General features: G+C 46.8%; 1 protein-coding gene across 2 annotated transcripts in view; it reads left to right on the forward strand.

Moving 5' to 3' along the window:
• The window catches only part of Drd2 (dopamine receptor D2), a 67,313-nt gene that overhangs the window by 36,081 nt on the left and 8,130 nt on the right, over positions 1–23,102 (forward strand). For both annotated transcript variants that reach the window (XM_036194207.1, XM_036194208.1), the window contains exons 2-3: positions 18,101–18,416; positions 22,686–22,795. In XM_036194207.1, coding sequence (XP_036050100.1) covers positions 18,132–18,416; positions 22,686–22,795 — 395 coding nt within the window. In that variant the 5' untranslated portion in view covers positions 18,101–18,131. The remainder of the gene's footprint in view (positions 1–18,100; positions 18,417–22,685; positions 22,796–23,102) is intronic.

A 23,102-nucleotide genomic window follows, 5' to 3' on the forward strand; every position in this document is an offset into this window, starting at 1 on the left:
CCAGCCTACACAAGTCTTCTGTATTAACTACTTTTCTAATTACTGTTACAAAACACCCCACAGAAGCAACTTGTGGAAGGAATGGTTTACTCTGTCTCAGTTTAAGGATGCAGACCTTTGTGGTAGGGAAGTCATGAATGTCGGAACTGGAGGCCGCTAGATACGTTGTACCCACAGAGAGCCATGAATGCTGGCATTCACCTCACTTTCTCCTTTCTATCTAGTCCAGGATCCCAGCCCATGGGATGCTGCTGCCCATCATTTAGGGTTGGCCTTCTCACATAAATTAACCCAGTCTAGAAGCTTCCTCAAAATGACAGTGATCTGTCTCTGGTGCTTCTACATCTTGTCAAGTTGACAGTATTTTATTAACCACCACACCTTTTTATTCAGCATGGTTAATGGGCTCCTTGAAAAGGGCCTTTAGAGAAGGGAATTACTAACAGGTAACAGATTAATCACTGCATTTTACCTTATGGCACTCATGTACGTTCATACTCCAAATTATTTGAGTATGTCTTATGTCTGAGTCCACTATTTGAAGTTTAACTCAAATTATTTGAAGCAGTATATCTATCTTTTACAAATTCCAGTGCTTTTAAGGAAAACAAATATCTAAATTTCAAAAAATATAAATATAGATTTTAAACAATTTTTGGAGTGATCTCATTCCTTCATAACTAGTCAGGATTTTTTTTTTTTTTTTGTCTCTAGCCCCTTTTCTTTCATGGTTGACATTGTTGTCATCTCCTTTTGTAGCTTTAATTAAAAAATTTGTGTGCAATTCATCTTTGTCAGAAAACTTCTACCATGTATTTCATTTCGTTGTCATGGGTCAATAACACTAGTTGATGTCTATATATCGTGGTGTATGAAATTAATGACATTGTCAAAAACAGCCTTTTGGCCTAGGCAGACTAACTACTCTTTCTGGATTGTTGGAGATTGACCAGGTAGTCAGCAGCCTTGATTTTCCCACCTCTCATCACTACCATCTCTCTCTCTCTCTCTCTCTCTCTCTCTCTCTCTCTCTCTCTCCCTCCCTCTCTCTCATTATATGGACTGATTCTGTGTTATGAACCACTCAAGGCTGCTACTCCTCAAAAGCCTATGGTAAGTGGCTGGCTCCTTGTAAGCCCATTTCTATAGCTCTCCCAGTACTGGGATGATGGGGAGAGACTTGGATCCTCCCAAGGAATAAGCATGATGGGCAGGGCTCTGCACCTTCCCTGGATTGTTCATGATGGGGCAGACCTTTGCATCATTCCAGCAACAGTATTCCTGCCATGGGCATCCATCTGTTTCCTTTGCTGAGGCAATGATGGGAGAGCAATAGCTAGTCCATTGCACTAAGAACTCAGAGGTCATTGGAGACCTTTGCACGCATATGGTCTTTCATCAGCCACTGCCTAGATCCCACTCCGTGCTAGCAAATTCCACGTGCTCACATGGCTAAGAAGGAATACAACATAAACCTTGCTATTGATGAACCTAGGAGACAGAAGAGGCAGACTTGTGGATTTTGATACCCCAGCATCAAAAACAAGTCATATGCTGTTCTCTGAAGGGGAGTAAGCAAATAATTCTTCCTGGGAGAGATTGAAGCAAGCTTCCTAGAGGAGGTAGTCTCTTATGAGTGATACATCTGTTCAGAGAGAAAGGAATTTGTCATCATTCTCTCAAATGAACCAACTGTACCAGCAAGCATGCTCCCAGGATTGCTCCCCGGCATGGAAATTGCAGGTGCCAGCAGCTGAGTGCATGTTACATCATGTTATATTATCAGCATCCTAGAGAGGAGTGGAATCCTTGGATCCTGTGACATCCAGCAAACCTTGGCATGTGTGTTAGAATTACAGATGAGGAAAGGGAATGAGGTAGCAGACCGCAGCCATCCCTCAGAGGTTTCAGCACTACACAGAATAAAGAGAGTCACAATGATACTAAATAAAGCAAAGATAGAAAATTAAAGGCAGGCAGGGCCTACCCTCTGTTTGTTGCACGCCAGGAAGATGGAATGTTTTGTTTCAACCTGCAGGGTGTACCCCAGTTCCTGGAGAGATAATCACTTTCTTGGCTACTGATGTAATTAGATGATCAGTCACAGAAAATCTAAAGCAAATACAACTTTTATTTTCTTTTGTCTGAGACAGGGCTTCTCTGTATAACAGTCCCAGCTGTCCTGAATCTCACTTTGTAGACCAGGCTAGCCTCAAACTCACAGAAATCTGCCTGCCTCTGCCTCCTGAGTGCTGGGATTGAAGATGTGCACCGCCACCACCTGTAACAGGAATCTTAAAAAATATTATTAATAAAAACAAACCTGGGCTGGGTATTGGGGTGAACACTGAAAGATCAGAGAGACAGAACAAGCCACAGTTACCTCACCTTGCCAGTTCCTCAGCTGATCTTGTTTCCTCAGACTGGAAGCTTCTGAGTCCTCATCCAAATGGGTCTCAGCTGAACTGTGCTAATAGCCAAATGCTTCTAGTTTCTGGTCTTCACGCCTTATATATCTTTCTCTTTCTGCCGTCACTCCCTGGGATTAAAGGCGTGTGTCTCCATGCTGGCTGTATCCTTGAACACAGAGATCCGCCTAGCTTTGCCTCCCAAAAGTCACCAGAGTTACCTCCAGCCTCCCCAATTCGTCCTTCTACTGCTATCCTGTAATGGGGGTGGTCAGGGGAGAGTACCAGAGTCTCATTCACACATAGACTTTGTTGATTAGGATTGTAACAGTTCAGTTGCTCTAAAAACATAAAAACAGGAGACACAAACTTAAATGCTTTCTGGGACCTGACAGTAAATGCAAACGGATGAAACCTGTCGGTTGTAGGGTTATAAGGACTGGTAGAGTCTGTGGCACACCCAGGAGCTTGTGTCTCCAGCCAGCCAAGACTGGGTGTCATGATGGGCTTTTGTTTAATTCTTGAGGTCTAACCTCTTCTGAGATGAGACAACCGAGGAGAAAATAAAAGGGGATATAGGGCAGAGATGGCAGCCCTCCCTTTCTCACACTCTTGGAACACTATCTTAGCTCATGCACAGCCCTCCCTCTGCCTTCCTCAGCCAGTGTGTCTGTGTAAAGCTGACTGCCTCTGCAGGGCTCCAGCATGTTACTACCATACAAGAATGCTGACCCAGGGCAAGTTGTGGGACATGTCCACAATCCCAGCATCAAGGATGTGGAAGCAGGGGCATCAGGAGTTCAACATAGGCAATACAAAGCCAACTCTAGGCTACAGAAGACCATGTCTAAAAATAAATCAAATAAATAAGCTGGCCCAGTATTAAAAAAAAAAAAAAACCTTAGCATTCTTTAAATAAGAAAAGCTAGAGCTTCATCTTTTAATACGAAATCTCCAAATGTTAAATAATGGCAACAAATTCCATTTTCCCCACAACACTGTTTGAGCCCAACACATTCTATCTGCAAAACTAAATGTGGTCCATAGGCTTTCAGGTTGCACGTTTGAGCTAAAGAGGATTAGCTAACATCACTGTCCAGGGAGTAGGTAGCCTTGATTGCTGCAGCCTGCTACAACTGATCTCCATCTTCTCCCACATACAAACACGGACTGATGCTACTGCCTGACTCAGTTTCTCAGATCTGTAAAGGCTGGAATTTCTCAGGTACTGACTTCATGTGTGAGGGAGACTGTATGACTTACAAGGGAAGCTGGGGTGCATGAACTTGGTAGCACACACTGACGCCTGCAAGGAGAGGAGTCCCCCCCCCCCTTTGTGCCACAGCCATCAAAGCTCTCTCATCAAGCCTCTGCCTCAGGGAGCTGTCACAGCCTCATTACTGCTAATTCATCTTCACTTAGTGCATCAAAAGACTGATTTATAAAATTGGGTGGGTGCATAGGAAGTTTGATTAGCAACATTATGTTGTTTGCCAGGACAGCTCAGGGAACTTAGTTCATCCGTGTCCCAGGAGCTCGAGAGAAGATCCAAGTGTTTGTTCTGCCTCTGAAGTTCTCAGGGTCACAGAACAGTGCGGCACTTCCCCAGGGGGTGGGGTACCGTCTCTATTTCTCCCTTGTCCCATAAGTGGGTCTCTGAGGTTCACTGTTGATATGTTGATCAAAATAAAAGGGGGAGGCTGGGAATGTGGGTGAGTTCATGTGCTTGCCTATCATGGGCAAGGCTTAACTTCACTCTTAACACTCACGGAAAATAAAAACAACACAGCATTATTTTGATATGTGGCTGCTGGGCTGGGCAAGTTCATGCCTGCAATCTTAGCAATCAGAAGGCTGGGGCAGGAGAATTACTATGACTTTGAGGCTATCCAGAGCTACATAGTAAGTTCCAGGCCAGTTTTTGCTATAGAGTTAGAACCTGTCTTGAAATAGAAATGGCTAGCTGGAAAGAGAGCTCACTGGTTAAGAACACTTGCTGTTCTTGCAGAGGACTGGACTTCGGTTCTCAACATTTACACTGGGCAGCTCACAACAGCCTTTTACTCCTAATTCCAGGTATCCAATCTTCCAGCCTCTACAGGCACCTGCACATACGTGCCCCCCAAACCTTAAAAGAAAACAAGAACAATACAACAATACCCAGACTTGCAAGATGGCTCTGCAGAGAAAGTTTCTGCCCCTAGCCTAAAAACCTGAACATCTTGCCTCTACCTCCCAAACACAAGGATTTTATGTGCTACCATGTTACTTTTATACAATGCTATGGATAGAATCCAGGACTTTGTGAATGTTAGGCAAGCACTCTATCAGCTGAGCTTCATTGATAGCCACCACCCTCACCTAGTGATAGCACATGCGTCATCAATCTGTAGACATCCAGAGGAGGGCCTGAACCAGCACGACAAGAGAACACTACTTTCTGTAAGATTTTCAAGTTTGTAGATCACTTTGAAACGTATCATTTTATTTGATTCCTCCACTCTCTGAAATTAGGAACAAGAGAACTCGTTATTAGATTCTTATTGAGTATTAATTATTTAACCGAGAATTAGGGACATGCTTATTAAGGGATTAATAAAGGGACAATTAAATGGCTGCATTCAGACATCTGTAGTTGAATAAACTAATTCATGGTTGATGCTGCCCTTATAGATCACAGAGTCCTATGGTCCTGATTGAGTTCTCTGCTTGTCCACCTCTGCCTTCAGGGGAAGGACATGTCTCATATCTGTTTCCTTCCAACTTACTAGAAAGACTACAGGCTAGATATGACTTACTTCTGTGAGATTCAGAGGGAAGAGTCAAGGCTGCTGCAAACTGCAAGGCACACATCAAGAAGACTTTAAGGGTCACTGCAAAGTGCCTCAACATCTCAGGCTTTCAGCTGGTGGGAATTTTATGGCCTTATGGCTGAAGTCTCTAGGCATGAAGAGGATTTGGAGCTATGGAGAAATCAAAGGGCTCTCTCACAGCCCCTCATCCTGGTATGAGATGTCATTGTTAATTTTTGTCTTGAACCCTTACACGGCTCAGGCTCATCTATGTCTATGGCAGTTGTTACGTTCTTCTTTATGATATCAGCTGCCAGTTATCGCTACTAGAGGAGTCACACACAGTTCCTAATTCCACAGCAGTTCCAATGAGGGGGAAGTTACTGCCTGATTTTCCAAATAAGAAAACTGAGGTACAAACCCAGGCCGTGGTGGCACACATCTTTAACCCCAGCACTTGGGAGGCAGAAGCAGTCAGATCTCTATGAGTTAGAGGCCAGCCTGGTCTACAGAGTGAGTTCCAGCGCAGCCAGAGCTACATAGTGAGACCCTGTCTCAAAAACAATAAATAAACAAACAAACAAATCAAAAATCAAAAATAATAATGAAAAAAATCCCCAAAAAACCAAAAACCCAGAAACCTGAGGAACACAGTGCTTGAAGTGTGTAAGCTGAGACTGGTACCAGGTGTGTCTCTGTGGTGAAAACACACAAACACAGACTGCATCAATTCTTGTCCGTCACACTGCATTGTGGTTCTCACTGACTAGAAAACCCTGAAAGACTGGAGAAGTTGGGAGGAAGAAACTCTGTGCATGTCCCCAGCCTGTAGTTGGGACAGGGCCACCGCCTCCAGGCTTCATTCTGCAAAATGCACATCTTGTTTTCCTCTAAGGATCTAACAGCTCAGGAGAGCAAGTGGTCTACACCTATAGTACTGCTGGGAAGTAGAGGGGCCATGGCCCAGGGAAGTAGAAGCCCTAATGGACAGGAGGAAGTCAGGCTGACTGGGCCTGGGGGGAGATCTTTGAGGCTGCTCTGCCGCCAAGAGAGAATGGGGGTCACTCAAGCTTTTTTCTCCCATACCTATTGGTTCTACCCTGAATCCCCTGGGCTCAGTGATTCCCAGAGTTCACTTTTCAGAGCATCTTGGTACCCCAGGTACTCCAAGAATATTCTAGTTTTGGAAAATATCCAGGGATGTGGCCTGGGTCCTAACCTTCTTGTCGACAAGGCTGTGAGGGCTTCATTTTGCATCTTGTGGCCTCCTAACAGGCTGGTGGGATCTGGAGTTGCCTCTCAGACATAGGGCCTGAGAACTTTATCCTCTCCTCCCTGGGTTGATTCAGAGTCTGTTTCTGGTATGAGGAAGTATCTAGATACAAGTCAACCTGCACCATTAACTGTCATGGAAAAATCCCACTCCTGGTACCAATTTCTTTCTTAGTTAGATTTTCTATTTCTGTAATAAAGACCATGTCCTTGGAGAAGAAAGACTTTATTTCATCCAACAGCTCTTAGTCCATCATCCAGGGAAGTCAGGGTAGGAACTCAAGGCAGGAACTGATGTAGACACCATGGAATTACCCTGCTTACTGGCTTGCTCCTTGCAGTTTGCTCAACCTTCTTTCTTATAGGACCATGACCACTTGCCCAGGGGTGGCACCAATTACAGAGGGCTAGGTCCCCCCACATCAATCATCTATCAAAAAATGCACCACAGGCTTGCCCACAGCTCAATATGGTAGAGGCATTTTCTCAGTTGAGGTTCTTCCCTCTAAAAGGACCATACTGGTATCAAGTTTATGTAAAACTAGCCATCACAATAAGTCCGTCTAGTGGGGTGACCTTGGAAAAGTTTCTTACCTTCTCTAGGTCTGCATCTTCGCTGGTACCATGGGATCATTTAATGTTACAAGGCTGAGGCACAAAGCCAATGCAATGCACAGCATACTACATGATCCCTGGCATACAAAGGAGCTCAGGAATTGTCTATTTGCCATTAAAGTAGGAATTACACTATGCCTCCTGCTCTGACCAGCTGAGCTACCATCCCCTATGGAAAGAGGACATGATCCATGAGGCCGGGAGATGTGTTTTTGAGGAGGCATCTCAGACTACAAAATATGAACACCAGCCCTGTTTATCAGTTCTTGACTCCCAGAGGTACTGCTTATGCTGGACAAGGCCAACAGAGTGACCAATTGGCCAGCCTGGCTGGAAAGAAAGCCAGCATTTATAATGAGGGATTGGAAAGAGAACTGGAGTTCTGGTGTGTACTTATCATTTTTAGTGTTGGAGGGGGTGATAAGGAAATTATAAAGAGAAACATTTTGTTAGAGAAAATTTCAAATATATACAGGAACATGAGGAGTAGCAGCACAAACTCAGTGTCTTCATCACCCACTTCCAACCACAACTTAAGGTCACTTTTATCCCCACTACACCTCCACTTGCAGAATCATCTTCCAATAAATCTCAGGCAGCATGAAACTTCATCTATAAACATTTCCTTGTGTATCTCTAGAGCACAAGGACTCACCAGAATTTAACCTGAGTAGAGCTGGGCATGGTGGTACATGTCTGCCATATCAGCTCTTGGGATGTGGAGGCAGAAAGGTTAAGAGTTCAAGGTCATCCTTAGTGATGTAGTAACCTTGAGACCAGCCTAGGCTACTCGAGACCTTAAAAAGAAAAACACCAGACCAGAATGCTCCTTAGTCATTGATTGTCCTCATATCAAAAAAAAAAAAAAAAAAAAAAAAAAAAAATCCCCTGCTAAGATTCTCAACTGTCTCAGAAATGTCATGGACTTTGAACATCTGGTTTCCTTGATTCAGAATCTAAATACTTTCACACATTGTAACTGGTTAAACGAACATCTCGGAGTGGCTCTTATCCTAGAGGCCTTCTTTGTCTGGTTGTTTACTTGGCATTTGTTTTTTTAAGAAAGCAGGACATTTGCCCTGTAGCATGTTCTGCTGTCTGAATTTTCTATTCCTTTGGTGAAGTTTACTGTCTATTGGTCTTGGAGGTCGTGAAACTAAACTGCTATTTATTTGGGAATCATCAAGTTCAGTCTTGCTTGGCCTGTTCACTCCACTGCAGGAGGGGTCCTTTCTCCTTTCTGGCCTGGCACAGAAATAACTGTTGCCCTCAGTGGCTGCATCCTAGGAAGGAGCGTTTGGGGAGAGCAGCTTCCTGAATGTCCCCAGAAACAAGATCACAGGCTGCTGTCCAGCCTCTGCAGTCTGTGGCCTTTTTTTTTTTTAATGGACAAGGCTGCCTTCTCATAAAGCAGAACAATTTTCTGCCAAATAGCCAGGATTGTTTTCTCTCTTTCTAGAGCAATAAGATTCAGGATTTGTTTCCCTCTTGACTTTCAAGAGTGTGTTTTCTCAATTCTTTCCTGAAATTAAAGTAAAGGTCAAGGAGGCTGGTCTGAGGCTTAGCTCCCTCCCTTCCCAGCTCCTGCAGAAGGGGAGTTGGTTGGGGCTGCATTTTGAGCTCAGATGTCCAGACCGGCCCCCTTGGGAAAATCAGACTCACCTCCCCAAGTCCCCAGGTCTTTTCTTTGTGTGTTTAGGTAGGGTGGAGAGGTAAAGAAGGATGGAGAGAGAGAGAGAGGAGAGAGAGAGAGGGAAAGAGAGAGACAGAGAGAGAGAGAGAGAGAGAGAGAGAGAGAGAGAGAGAGAGAGAATAGAACAGTTCCCAGAAGCTCCCCTCTCCCCTCCGTGTTCCCTTTCTCAGGGAGGGGGCTCTGGGCCCCACCCCCTCCGCCTGCATCCCACTTGTCAAATTTCTGCTGCACGTGAGCTGCCCTGGAGATCTGCCCCTTCCCTCGCACTGTGAAGATTTTTAATCAAAAGGCAGCACATGCCGAATGGTGCCTCGCTTAGCACCTCTGGAGCTTTTCTCCCTGCTCCCCCACCCCCCACTGAGTCACTCAGCTAACAGTTAATTAATGTGTGACACTTTGACAGTTTGTGCGGAGACATTTTTAAGGAGCCATCAAAATCCACAGGGATGAGCCTGGGAGCCATACATGCCTGCTTGTCCTTGCTGAGTCTCCAGGTGCTGCCTAACTCCAATGCAGACCCTGAAGGCCGGCAAGCAAGGCAGGTGACAAAGTTCTGACATCAGTCCTCTGCTGCCTGGGCCTTCTGGGGGAGATCCATATTGCCAGGGATGCTTGGACATCCCTGTGACACCTGGTCACCCTGAGAAGGAGAGAAGCAGGGAAGTATGTCTGGGAGGTGAAGACACTCGTCACATTCAGCCTGGGACACAAATGACCCTAACCCTCACATTCAGCCACATTCAGCTCCCTTCTCTTCCAGAAGATTCTCAGTCAGGGATTCCTCTGTGGCTGAGTGAAGAAATGTGTGTGCTCCAACCTATCTGAGGGGACCCCAGACTCCTCTCCATGCCCCATAGATAATCGAGCTCTTAGTTCTTCTTTACAATACTTTAGCATCCAACTTGGCACCATTAGGAGCTGATAGCTCTGGAGACAACTTGGACATGACAACTTCACTTCTTCAGTGCATCACTAATCAAGAGGCTAGGAGATCTTAGGCCCCCTAGCCTTCAGTAGCCCAGAGTACAGCTGGGGGTTCCCTTTACACAGGATGCAAATTCCCTGGGATCCGGCTCCACCTCTTGCCTACCTGTATTCTCATGTGTACATGCACTCCCCTCTCCCACATACTGTAGCTCTGGGTGTCGCAGTACACTTCAGGGATATCCTAGAAGAATCCTGAGAACTAGGACCCTGTCACTGGGACCCAGAAAGCCAGGTGAGTTCTCAGAAGAGAAGTGTGGTCCCATGGAGAAGGATCCAGGGGGAGAGACTCTTACAAGGTGGGTAAGACCCAGAGTCAGGTGCCTGATAGCTGTACCCTTGCATGAGATACGAGCTCCACATTCGTCTCTTCATTTACGAGGCACCTGTGGTTGCCAGGCTCTGTGCTGGAAGGTGAGCATCTGGAGTGGACAAGGTGGGAGCCATCCTTATAACAAGTTGCTTACATTTGATAAGACACACGGATACCAAACAATTGGCAAATAATAGCCTTACATCCTTGGAATTACTAGAAGTTATCCTGTGATGAAAGGCATCCTCGAAGCTTCCCTGGAGAAAGGCTGGGAAGACAGGCTTGAGGATGGGGCTGGACTTTGAGTGTGATGGGATCCTAACTAAGCCCAGGTCTGGGCTGGACCCACAGAGGAAGGGAAACACTGAAACCCAGGGAGGTAGCAAGTGCTTCCCTGTGCTGGAGGTCTGTAGATTTGGTGACAGCAGGTTGGGTGAGGGTCCACAGAGAACTTCCATTTTTTTCCCTATGAAGTAGGAGGCTGGAGGCAGCCAGGAAGGGTTTAATTTCAGCAAGTGGGGGACAACGGTGAAGCAGGGGTTTCGAGTTGATGGCTTAACTACCACCCTCAGACTGGGTCACTGAAGGCCCTTGAGATAGCCTGTACCTTCTGGCTCTGGTAAAGCAGGGGCAGGAACAATGAAAAGGAGAGAGGGCCTGAGGTTCTTCTTGGCTTTCCCACACTTTCTAAGGAAGCCTTAACAGCGTTCTTTCTGCAAGGAGATGTGCTTTGCTGCTACGCTGTGAAACTTGAAGCTGGATGACCCATGTCAGAAGTGGGGGCACATAAACACATGATGTCAGTCTGTGGTCTCTCCTACTTCCTCTACAGAAACCTGTCACCCCCAATGGTGGGCCGGGTCATGGAGGGAAGGCCTCCCCTCCAGTCTAGGTCTCTAAACAGTACAGACCTGATGCCCCACAGCAGTGCTGATGCTGAGGAGGGGGCTATTCTTGAGCCAGAGAGTAAAACCTAAGACTGTCACAGACACAGGAGAAAATCAGCTTAAGAAGAAGGGTTGCAGTAGTTCTCAACCTGTGGGTCATAACCCCCTTGGGGGTAGCATAACAGATATTATGTTACAGTTCTCTAACAGTAGCAAAATTACAGTTATAAAGTAGCAATGAACTAATTTTATGGTTGGGGGTCCCCACAACATGAGGAACTGTATTAAAGGGTCGTGGCATTAGGAAGGTTGAGAACCACTGGTTTAGAGAGAAAGATGGCAGTCCTTTGGTTCTGTGGTTTGGGCACCTGTGTAGAGGGAGCATATCATGCCAGGAGCCTGTGGCAGTGACAGCTCCCCTCCTCACAGTGGCTGGGAGGCAAAGAGAGGAAGAGGAAGTGTAAGAGTTCTTGAGGACTCACCCCCGTGCTATCAAATCCCCAACATGCTCTTCCTCTTATTATGATCACCACCTCCCAATAATTCCAACCTGGGGAGTAAGCCATTAGTCAGCGTCTGGACCTCGGGGCACATCTAAGATCCAAACCACAGAGCCTCTTTCCCTCCAAATTGTTCACTTACGTGTCACTTGCTGACACCTGAGACGGACCCAACTTCTTAGTGTACCTGTGCTTACGGTGCTGAGAAAGAGGCTCATGAGTGTGTGTGTGTGTGGGGGGGAGCCAGGAGCTAACAGGACACACCCTGCCTCATGTCCACCACCACCCCTTGCCATGGCTTTGCTCCATCCTAACACTCAGTCTCTTTCCTCTTCTTTGTCCTTTTCATGGACCCCCCAGACCCTCAGCCCAGGATTTAAGAAACATTAAGACATTCAGATAACACTAATGCCTCTGTCTACCACTCCAGGCTCTTGGGGTCTAGGTCTATGGGTCTCCATGGTGGACACCTCTGGAATGGGTGCCTGGTAATAGATCCTTGGTAGATGCTCTACCTATGACTCTTTGGGAATCTGTCCATCCCCCGACCCCCAGGCTGAGCCTACTTCCTGGTCAAGAATACATGAGGACCTGTTACTTGATGGGAACATCTCCTCCCCTCCCATCCCACCCACCCTCTGGTCCCACTCTGCCTTCCTGAAGCCTCCAGAGACTCTGGACAAAGAGCCAGTCCTGAACTACAGCCTGTCCCTCCACCTAGAGGTGGGAGGTGGTGGTTTGGGTTGCCAGGGGCCCTGGAGAGGAGCACCCTACCTACTCACTCCCAATTCCCATCCAGCAAGTCACTCCACCAAACCGCTTTTGACATGTAAATGAGAAATGCTCCCCCCTTTACTTTTTCATTGAAATGCTTAAAGTCTTAGAAAAGAAGAAAAAAAAATTGATGTGTTTAAGACAGCAGTGTCTCACCCGCCATCGAGCCTGATAAGGGATTGTTAAATTTTAATTAGACAATTAGATTCCTTCAAGTGCCAAACTTCAGAGGAGGCAGCTTGAGAGAAGCTGAGGGGAGAGCACAGGAAACAGGCTGCTTGGGTTCATGAGGCAGCAGCGCTCAAGTTGCTCCCTCACCACCTGCCAGCTCTGCATTCCGTCCTTGAGCAGAAATGAGAAGACACTGAGGCAGGCATGAAAGGATGATGCCACCTGCCGGGACCAACCAACTTTCCTTTGGTGACCCAAGGTGTCCCAACAGATGGAAGGAACCCTTTGGCCTCACCCCAGCTGTCTGGGGACTAAATTGGATCACCTCCCTCAAGTTCTGTCCCTGAGAAAATGCCTCATTTGGGAGTCATCCTTCAACTGTGGCATCTCAAAGAAGTCTTTTTTCCCCTTCCCAACCTGCTTGTGAGGAGACGCTTCTTTTGACAGGCTGGGAGCCTGCCTGTCTCTGGGATGTGACTGGGAGAGGTGGGGGGGGCCCTCCGTACCGTCACTTCTGTTCTCCTCCCTGCCCAATGCTCTGTGTGCCCCCTGTCTTTGACTCAGCAGAGGGTGGTCTCTGCAAGGTGTCAGTCTAGGCTGCCTGGGGTTCAGCTCAGCACCAACCTGTCTCTCAGCTTCTCTGTGGGAAAGCTGGCTTATTTCCAAATTAGGGAACACACAGGAAGTAGGCCTTCATGAGGCCCATGGGGCAAATGGTAGAAGCTACCAAGCTTAGATACTCTAGCTCCGTCTTCTTGGCTTGCTATTTCCATATACCCCAGCTCATTCCAGACATCTGCTCTAAGCTCCGATAGAGGCCACTGCTAACTAATGGGGGCTGGAGCCGGCTGGATGTTGGAGGGACACCTGTGGGGCGAGGTACTGAGCACCAGAATAGACAGTTCTGGAAGATCTCTCAGTTGACCTTTGCCTTTCTAAACAAGGGCAGAAACAGTGAATTTTGGGAACAGATGAGGGGCAGATGGTTTCTGTTGCTTCAGTGGCCTGAGGCTTGTAGGCCACCTACATAAGAGCCTTTCCTATGTTCCCATCTGTCATGGGATCATCCGAGAAGGAAAGCCTCAGAGGTCTCACGGTGATACCCATGGATCCTTGTCTCCTGGCGGGGTGGGTGGAGAGCAATTGTCACCACCCTTTTGATGCTCACAGAGATGTAGCGGGTACTTTAGGGAGACTGACCCAGACACTCCTTTAATGAGCCTACCATCTCATTCATCTGTTTCCCAGGAGACACAGTCTGGGGCTACGCCTGTTAGGCTAAGCTATGGCCACGGCCATGTCTGCATTTGTTGGGCAGTAAGTACTCATTGACTGGGAACTGTGAATAGGGAGCTTTTGTACTTTTGCAGGAGGTAGGAGCCACCTACAAGTAAATGGGGGTTGCATTTGGAGGCTGGTGAGCAATTCCTTTGTATTTTTAAAACCTGAACAAAAATCTTTGTCCTAACATGTGACCATATTTATCTGAAAATTCTTATGACCAGAAGAATAATTCACTCAGGGAAACTTTCAGAAAAAGAAGGAACAAAGATTTTGGTCTTTCCTGGCCAATCCAGTGTTCTGTGTACAAGTCTTGGAGCAGAGGCTGACCACATCTGGCTCCTTTAGAGTCACAGCCAGCCCAGGATACCTGGAGGAACCTCAAGTTGCCTCAGTATGGATGTTATCATTGTCTGCCCCACAGGGATAGTTTCTGACAAGGATGGAAAAAAACCCAGAAGGTTAGAGGGAAAAGACCTGGGGCAGAGGGGAGGGTCCTCCAGGTGCTCTGTGTCTCTTGGTATTTTGGAGGGTCCAACAACCTGTGCAATCCAAAGATTGGAGGAAAAGAGGAAGGGGATGAATGCATGCAGGAATCTGATCCTGCCAGGTTTTCTTGGCCTTTCTCAAGGTGCTGGAGAGGTATTCTGATGAATCCGTTCTCAGGTGCAATGCCTTCCCTCCCATTTCAGTGTCTATAAAGTCAGAATGCTTTCTGTAACTGACAGTATCTGAGGTCTGTGCCGGAGTTTAATGGTATTCTTTTGCTTTCTCAGTATTGCCTAAATCAACACTGAAGCCTACATCCCACTCTGAGAGCCTAAGGAATGTGGTCGGCCTTACAGCAGTTGGCTAGAGCAGGAGACCCAGAAAAGGAGAATCCTTCAGGCTAGCTGCCCCCTCACTTGTGCGTTTGTCCTGTAGCCATGGCCCAGGCATAGGCTTTACCTCATCGTGGAACATTTTTCTCTTCATACAGCAACCCCATGTGGTCTTTCTTCTGTTCATGCAGCCCCGGCAACTCTTTTGGTGTCCAAAGTTCCTCTTCCTTTGGGATACAAGTTAGGTTGGAGTAGAGCCTCTTAGCGGCTTCATTTTAAGTTAATTTCCCATTTAAAGGTCCTATCTCCATCACCTTCTGAGATACTGGGGTTAGGGCTTTAACATATGAATTTTGTAAGGCAGACATGAGAAACACAGTAGAGCCCATTACTGGAACCACCATTCAATGTCTGGGATGCTCTTGGGCTTCATTACTTTGGGACATTTGTGAATCTAGTGGCCAGTATTAGTAAGCACATTTCAGGGCCAGAGGGGTTTTCCTCACAGGTCTACTAGTGGGACCTTTGGTTCAGCTCAGCAAACATCTGTTCAATACCCACTGCCTGCAGATCACAGAGTAGAACAAAGCTGTGTGCTTTTTCTGTGTTTACTCCATGCAGGAACCACACATGCATGCAGCCAAGGTTGCACATCAGTGAGAAAGCAGACACACAAGTATTCCAGGACAGAACCCAGAATGGAGAAGCAGGAACCGCAAGGAGGGTGGGAAATAATCCAGGCTAATTCCAGGAAAGGAGAACTCTGAGTCAGTCCTTGAAGCATGCCTATGCTCAGACTGGAGTTTTCCCGGATAATTTGCCTTGTTTATGAAGTGGGGGGTAATGTTGAAAGCTTGCAGACAGTTGTTTAGAGGTTGAGACAGTGTATCCAAAAATCACTTGGCAAACTCTCAAGCCCACAAGTATATGGCTCTATCATCTTTGCTCACCACTGTGTGGTAGAACCACAACTCTGATCTGTTGTGAGAATGGGTGAAGGGCGGGGATACAGGGAACTGAGAAGCATGGCAGATACCACTAGCCAGCCAAGGAGAAGGACTAAAAGTGATGAGAAGGGGAACAGAGAGATCTGGGGTAGAGGCAGGCCTACTGGCACAGTCATGCTATTCCGGTGACTGAGAAGACTGAGGCAGGAGGATCCACTAGTTAAAGGTCTTCCTGGGCGATGGAGTAAGTTTAAGGCTAGCCCAAGTGATTTAGTAAGGCTGTCTCAAACTGAAAAGAGAAAAAGGACCAAAAGGTGGCTCCGAGGTGCTGCTTAGCAGGTACTAAATCCGTAGTTCAATTCCTCATTGCTGAGAAAGCAAGCAAACAGGATGGGAGTGGAGAGTTCTCCAGATTTCAGCGCACTGCACCGTGCTTCGTGTGTAGGAGGTTCAATAGATGCTGATTGAATAAATTAATGTCAGAAGCAACTAGGCTGCCTGATCAATATGTACATACAGGTCTCCTGCTGTGTGTTCTAAGTAGGAAGAGGTACCCATTGGCTTTGCTGAATACAGCATCAATAAGACATGATGCTTCACTGCCTTTGAATTGGGAAACTTGCTGCAGGATGGCACTCCATGTCACACCACACTGAATTAGACATTTCCGTTTCCCCAGGGATCTCAGAGTGGTGGTGCTGAGTAGGCGATCAGCCATCTGCTTTCCCCCCATTTTTATCCTAAATGACATTGATTGTCTGCTTTTAAGGCCATCTGGGTGGCAGAGCACCTGGAGGTCATAGTGGTTTGTGTGGAATGCCTCGGAATGCCAATACATTTCATTGCATCTGATGAAATGGGAACATTTTTGTTAGCATTGTTGAGACTATATTATGTGTGCACTGTTTCAATCACAACCATAACCCGAGCCAAGCCCTGATACCACTCAAGTCTGCTCCTGAGCCCCCGGCTACATTTTCTCTGTGAGTGCATCACTGCCAGTGCTAGGGAAACCCCTGAGTTGCTACGGGTGTTTCTTTGCCTTCTTAGCCTCCTTCCCTCTCCTGTCTCCATCCACTCTATCACCAGGCTCCACGGCACTGACTGCTAAGGTCTGTCTACATCCACTTCCACTGCTTCCATCCAGTGACTGGCATCTCTTATAGGATTACGGCTACCTCATTTCACGCTACACTCTCTTCCACCCTAAGCAGCCACGGAACTTTCCAGAACCCCAATGTAAAGCTATCATTCTTTTACTCCTGAGTTTTCATAAACTCCCGATTGAAAAGACTCAGTCATTTTGGCTGATGAATGTCCCTCTTTTAATTTTCCTCAACCTTATTGCCATGCCCTACAGTTTTAGTTGAACAGAATTATTTGCTGTTGGGACTGTGCTATGTTCTCCCTGGAGGAAACATCTACTAACATTTAGTCGCTTAGCAGGCTTCTCCTACTTTGTCTCAGGCCTACCCCATGGTGTGTTCTGTGGAACCTCATCATTTCTTGCTTGGATTCCTGCAATGGCTTCCTTCTGGTATCATGCTTCTGCTGTGGACCTCTCCCATCCACTCTGTACTATGCTCAGATTTATCACTCTGCAAGGCAGATCTGAACATGTGGTTTCTGCTGCCCTTAGATCAAGTCTAAATGGTTTTTCAGGCCCTCTGTGACCTTCCCTATACAGTTGCTCTGATTCAACTCACACCAAGATCCTCTAGGTTTATGCTTTCTCAAATCTCTTTTAAGCCCTCTTACATGGCACCTGGGCCTTTCTGTCTGGACTTCTACCGTAATCTCCAGCTCTCTACATGTCTCTTACATAACCTTCAGATTTCAGTTGAATGTCACTTCCATCAGAAAGCCTTGCTTGAGTACATAAAGTAAGATGTGTATCTTTCTCTCCATTCCTTTTCCTATTCCCTACCACCACAAAGTTTATTGCTTGATTAATTGGCTATTGTTTTCTTTCTTTATAGTACTAAAGATTGAACCCAAGGCCTTGTGGATACTAGGCAAACACTCTACCACTGAAATATACCAAAACATCTTTTAGTTTTTTGAATTTTTGAGACAGGGTTTCACTAAGTTGTCAGACTCACTTTTGAACTCACTCTGTAGCCCAGGCTAGCCTGCATCAGTGTTGGGAGAAACTGGAATTACAGGCCTGTGTCACTGAGCACAGTAGCTATATTTCTTCTAGAATGTAAGATACAAAACAATTTATTTTGTTTGCCTGTATTTTCTAGCCACATATAGAATGATGATAAATAAATGTTTACGGCATCAAGCATTAATGAATGTCTGTTCCTGTTTTCACCACCAGAGATGCTGGAACTCCCATCCTAGCTTACTGTGCATGTGAGTGGGTTGAACAAATGAAAGAATGGATAAGCAGATCCTTTGAAATTTATTTTATTATACTTGAAAAAATGTATGTTTTTCCTTTACTATACCATCTGCTAGAAGAACAGAAGCAGGTCCCAACATTAAAAGATCACTGAATATGAGCATAAAAACCCTAGGTTGGAGAATTCTCTACTTTGCTGGTGCTTGGTTTTTCTTCAGGGAACACCCTGCTGAGGGGAAGCCTGCCCAGAAAGTCCTCCCATTCACTCTCTGTATTCATTTCTCCTGGCCAGAGCCTTGCCACCCAGTGGCTCCGCTGCCCCAATGGATCCACTGAACCTGTCCTGGTACGATGATGATCTGGAGAGGCAGAACTGGAGCCGACCCTTCAATGGGTCAGAAGGAAAGGCGGACAGGCCCCACTACAACTACTATGCCATGCTGCTCACCCTCCTCATCTTTATCATCGTCTTTGGCAATGTGCTGGTGTGCATGGCTGTATCCCGAGAGAAGGCTTTGCAGACCACCACCAACTACCTGATAGTCAGCCTTGCTGTGGCCGATCTTCTGGTAGCCACACTGGTCATGCCCTGGGTCGTCTACCTGGAGGTAGGTCTGGATCCCTGTCTTGTAGAAGGACCTTGTACTGGAGTCTGGATTCTTAAACCCCAGCAGTTTCTGCCACTACCCCCCAGCACACACACACACACACACACACACACACACACACACACACACACACAGAGTCTTTTCTTCTCCTCTGGACTCAGTTTTTCTCTTTATGGAATAGATAGTCATAATTACAGCTGTCATTCACAGTGTACTTTCTAAGTGCAGGGCCCCATAGTAAGTATTTTATACACAAATCTTCCTTAGGATCCTCAAAGTGGCTCTGGGAAGCTGGCATTGTCACTATCTTGCAGATGATGGGTGTTGGGCAGAGGAGATAAATGTCTTCTCTACTCACACAATTGGAAGCTCCAAGCTAGAATTCTGTCTTGCCCTGGAATTAATTGTACTAGAAGTGGTACTAGCTGGTGAGAATTACTAAGTGCTCCAATGTCTTTGCTCTAAGGCCTGAAACTCTTTATCACTCTGTCCCATCTCAGAAACTGGGGCTGCTATTCTGTGGGGTCCTTACCTCCTCTTCCCAGTTTAATCTAGTGTCTGTATCCTGGTAGAGGCAACCATGGGCAGCCCATGCTGCAACCTCTTTCCCGGGGAGGATTGTGCAACCTCCCAGGACAGAGCCCAGCTGTACCTCAAACTGGAGAGCAGGTAGTCCCCTGCTGAGGGGCCTGTGGCTGACACAATGTGGACACTGATGGAGAAACTGAGAACTGCCAGTTCTATGCTTAGTTCCTAGGACAGGAATCAGAGGCTCTGAGGAGATGCTGTCCATCTCCACCCAAGCCTCACAGTGAAGGGCAAAGCTGCTGGTGGAGAAGTCCCAAAGTGGATCCCTTCTCCCTGAGGATATGCTCCTGGCCTGGCAAGCGGATATGGGAAACTGGGGAATTTCTGTGGGCACAAGTGAGGTGCTACTGCTTTCTCTGCCTGGGAGCCTAGGACGACCTGTCCAGGGCAGAAGGCAGTCTCAAGCCTGAGTATGTGGGAAGATGGTTGGATATTGAATATTGTTGTCATTTTGTATCTGTTGCTAGAAAATACTCTGACAAAAACAAAAACAAAACAACCCCCCCCCCCCCAAAAAAAACCCAAAAAAACAAAACAAAAAAAAAACCAAACCAAAACAACAACAACAACAAAAAAAAAACAACTTAGGGCAGACAGGGTTTATTTTGGCTCATAATTCCAAGTTCCGGACCATTGCTGTGGCAAATCAAGGGAGGAACTTGAAGCAGCTGGTCACATCTCACCCTCAGGCAAGAGCAGAAAGAAATAGATGCATGCATGCTCAGCTTGCTCTCTCTACTCTTGTACAGTCCGGGTCCCTGGCCATGAAACAGAACCACCCACATTCAAGGTGGGTCACTGTATGTCAATTAACCCATCCAAAAACAAAACAACAAAAAACCCAAGACCCTCTCAGGCACAGACACAAGCCAACCCTTTCTCATTCGGATTCTCTTTCCAGGTGATCCTAGGCTGCATCAGTCGACAACTGGAACTAGCCACCACAGGCCCCACTGCAGTTCCTCCCTGACCCTCTTGTTTGGGAGGGCCCTGGACTCTGTCCAGCCCGAGCCATGTGCAGAACTTTCCCCAAAGAACCTCTTAATTCTCAGACTTGATCTGCCCCTGCTCCCCTAGAAAAAGGGAGGGTTCTACACCTTGAGCAATCATGGAACGGCGCTGGGGACATAGAAGCACAAATGGCCTCCATGTGCCTTGGCTCCCTTGCTTGTAAGTTAGGAAGAACAGCAGTCCCTCCCTTGCAGGACTGTTTGAAAATCAAATGAGTCCCTATATAAAAAGTGCTTAGAATGGTCCATGGCTCATAGTGTATAACAAAGTTGGCTTAGAAAAGATTTTCCCACTGGGAGGTGGTGGTGCACACCTGTAATCTCAGCACTCGGGAGGCAGAGGCAGGTTGATCTCCGTGAGTTCGAGGACAGCCTGGTCTACAGAGTGAGTTCCAGGACAGACTCCAAAGCTACAGAGAAACCCTGTCTCAAAAAACCAAAAAAAAAAAAAAAAAAAAAAAAGGATTTTCTCTTCCCCCTTCTTTCCAGAAGTGAAACATGTTCTGCTCAGGGCTATACACGGGTTCTGTTGGCTTTCAGCTTCCATGTCCTTATTAGACTGTGGGGTAGGGACAAATCTCTACACCAACTGTCTTGGGATCTCTAGGAACCTCAGTCCCTCAAGAAGAGGCCTTATTCATAATTTTTCACCATTATTTTAGAGGTAAAGCAGAATGCTTCAAGAGTCAAGGTGCAGAAAGGCTTTCTTGACTCTACCCCTTTCCACTTAGATAGCTGAGGGAGTGATTACTGAGAGAGGACAGAGAGAGACCGCCTGCCTACCTAGGGACTTCCAGGTCTCTCACCCTTCACAGAGAGAGCCACTGTGAGCCTCGTCTAGAAGAGATGAGATCACAAAGAGGTTTCAGAGTCGTTTGATTGCTTCTTCGACCCTGATTGAGCATTTTCTCCGACTCACCCCTTGAGCCTGGGAGGAAGTACCATGCCATGGATGATAAAAACTGATGAGGGCTTACACCATACAGTCTGCTTGAGGCAGCATGGACAGGTCTCAACAGGAGGCTGAGAACATGCATCCAGGCAGGAAGTAGCGAGAAGGCTTGTTGCAAGGAGGAGTCCCTGCTTGTAACTCCTCTCCAGAGTCACTGTTCCTAGGATCATAGAAACAGCACCTGCCTTCTTCAGCCTGGCTCCAGGCTAGCTGGAGAGGCGCAGATTTGAGAGATCCTTGAAGGCAGGCACAATCTGGACCATTACCCCCTCTATCCAGAAGTTTAGGCCAGAGTGTAGCACAATGCTAAATAGATATCTTTAGAAAGGATGTATGGCAGGTGGGAGAGAAGAGGGGCAGAGAAGATGGGGAAAGGTCATTGACATCTAAGACCTGAGTCCCCAGGAACATGAAGGCAGCTTCTAGCTATGAGTCTCAGGAAGGCCTCCAAAGCTAGTGTGAACCAGATGGGCCTAATGCCCTGCCCAGTGGTCCTTTGAAAATAAATTCTGTATCATGGAAGTCCTGTCTGTTTACAGCCGGGTATCCAGTAGTTTTCAGCCCTGCCACAATGCAGGAACAGGTTCATGTGAACCCCCAGAAGAAGTACACGGAAAAACTGCTGCTCCATCTGTGGAAGTGGTGGTAACTCTATCACCCCCAATGGAGCTTACATGGTGGTGTTTGGTTTTGTGTCTGGAAAGGGAAGAAAGGGCAGTGTTGGCGAGGAGCAATATGGCAATTAGTATGGGGCCCTGCTGAGCTAGGGAGCACACAGTGGGTGCTTCCCTGCTCCAGTATGTGGGTGGCTCTTCCTCACCCCTCTCTGTTCTTGAGTAGAAGCCAAGGGTTTCCTCTATGGTTGGGCTACTCCAGTCTTGCAGAGTTAGCTAGCCCTGGGTTTGGTGACCTCACCCTAGATCTGTAAGATGCATTGCCAAAAATCAAAGAGTATGGTGACTATGGTTGTCTCTGTGGTGTATGGATGCTAGCTAGACAAAACTGGATGTGTAGAAGACTCATAGAGATCATTAGTTAATCACCCAGGTGCTTTACAGATTAAAATTCAAAGTTGAGGCACTTGGATGAGTCATCTTTCTTCCAACACAAAGTTCTTGGCAAAAAGTAGTTTCACACGTCTGAAAGAAGGGAGGTCAGAGGTACGGGCCCCAAATCCTCATAGGTACTACTTGCTCCCCAGTGCTGCTCAGCTGATGACCTGCAAGATTTCTGTGATGGATAATAGGAATGTCAGCCTGATGGGATCTAAAGCCATCTAGGAGACAGACCTCTGGCCTGTCTATGAGAAATTTTCCAGTATTCAGTTACCTGAAGTGGAAAGACCCACTCTAAACGTGGGCATTGCTATCCCAGGATGTGGACCACAGGAACTGAATGCAAAGAGAAAAGCAAGGTGAACACCCGCATTCATCTTTCTCTGCTTCCTGACTGTTGACTCAGCATGAGCAGATGCCTCCAGCTCTGACCACCAGGGCTTCTCCACCATGTTGGACAGTGTCCTAAAACTGTGAGCCAAAATACCCCCCCTTTTTTTACATTGCTTTTGCTAGGTATTCTGTGACAGAAAGGGGGGATGTAGCTAGTACAACTACTAGGGCAGTCCCTTTGACATTGTTGTGCAACCTTCCCTAGTAGTGAGCCGCTGGGAAGTCATCTCCACAGCCCTGCTTTCCGTCCATGACATTGTTTTGTTGCCAGGTGGTGGGCGAGTGGAAATTCAGCAGGATTCACTGTGACATCTTTGTCACTCTGGATGTCATGATGTGCACCGCCAGCATCCTGAACCTGTGTGCCATCAGCATTGACAGGTAAGGTCAACCAGGTGGGGTGAAGTGATTCTGGCCATTCACCTTTCTGCTGACTGCCTCACCTCTCCTTGGGGTCAGGCTGTCTGTAATTTCTGGCCGTGTGTGTGTGTGTGTGTGTGTGTGTGTGTGTGTGTGTGTGTGTGTGTGTGTGTGTGTTTGGCTAGGATAGTGCATGTTCCCCATGGACTACTGACTGTAACTTGTATAAAAGAGTTGGTTCTGACTGGAGCTCATGGGAAGATTGTAAAAATTATTTGAACTCCATGATTCGTTTTCTGGACATGAAAAGGACACTCATCCCTTAAAC

The sequence above is a fragment of the Onychomys torridus genome, chromosome 7, assembly GCF_903995425.1.
Source record: "Onychomys torridus chromosome 7, mOncTor1.1, whole genome shotgun sequence".
Classification (NCBI taxonomy): domain Eukaryota; kingdom Metazoa; phylum Chordata; class Mammalia; order Rodentia; family Cricetidae; genus Onychomys; species Onychomys torridus.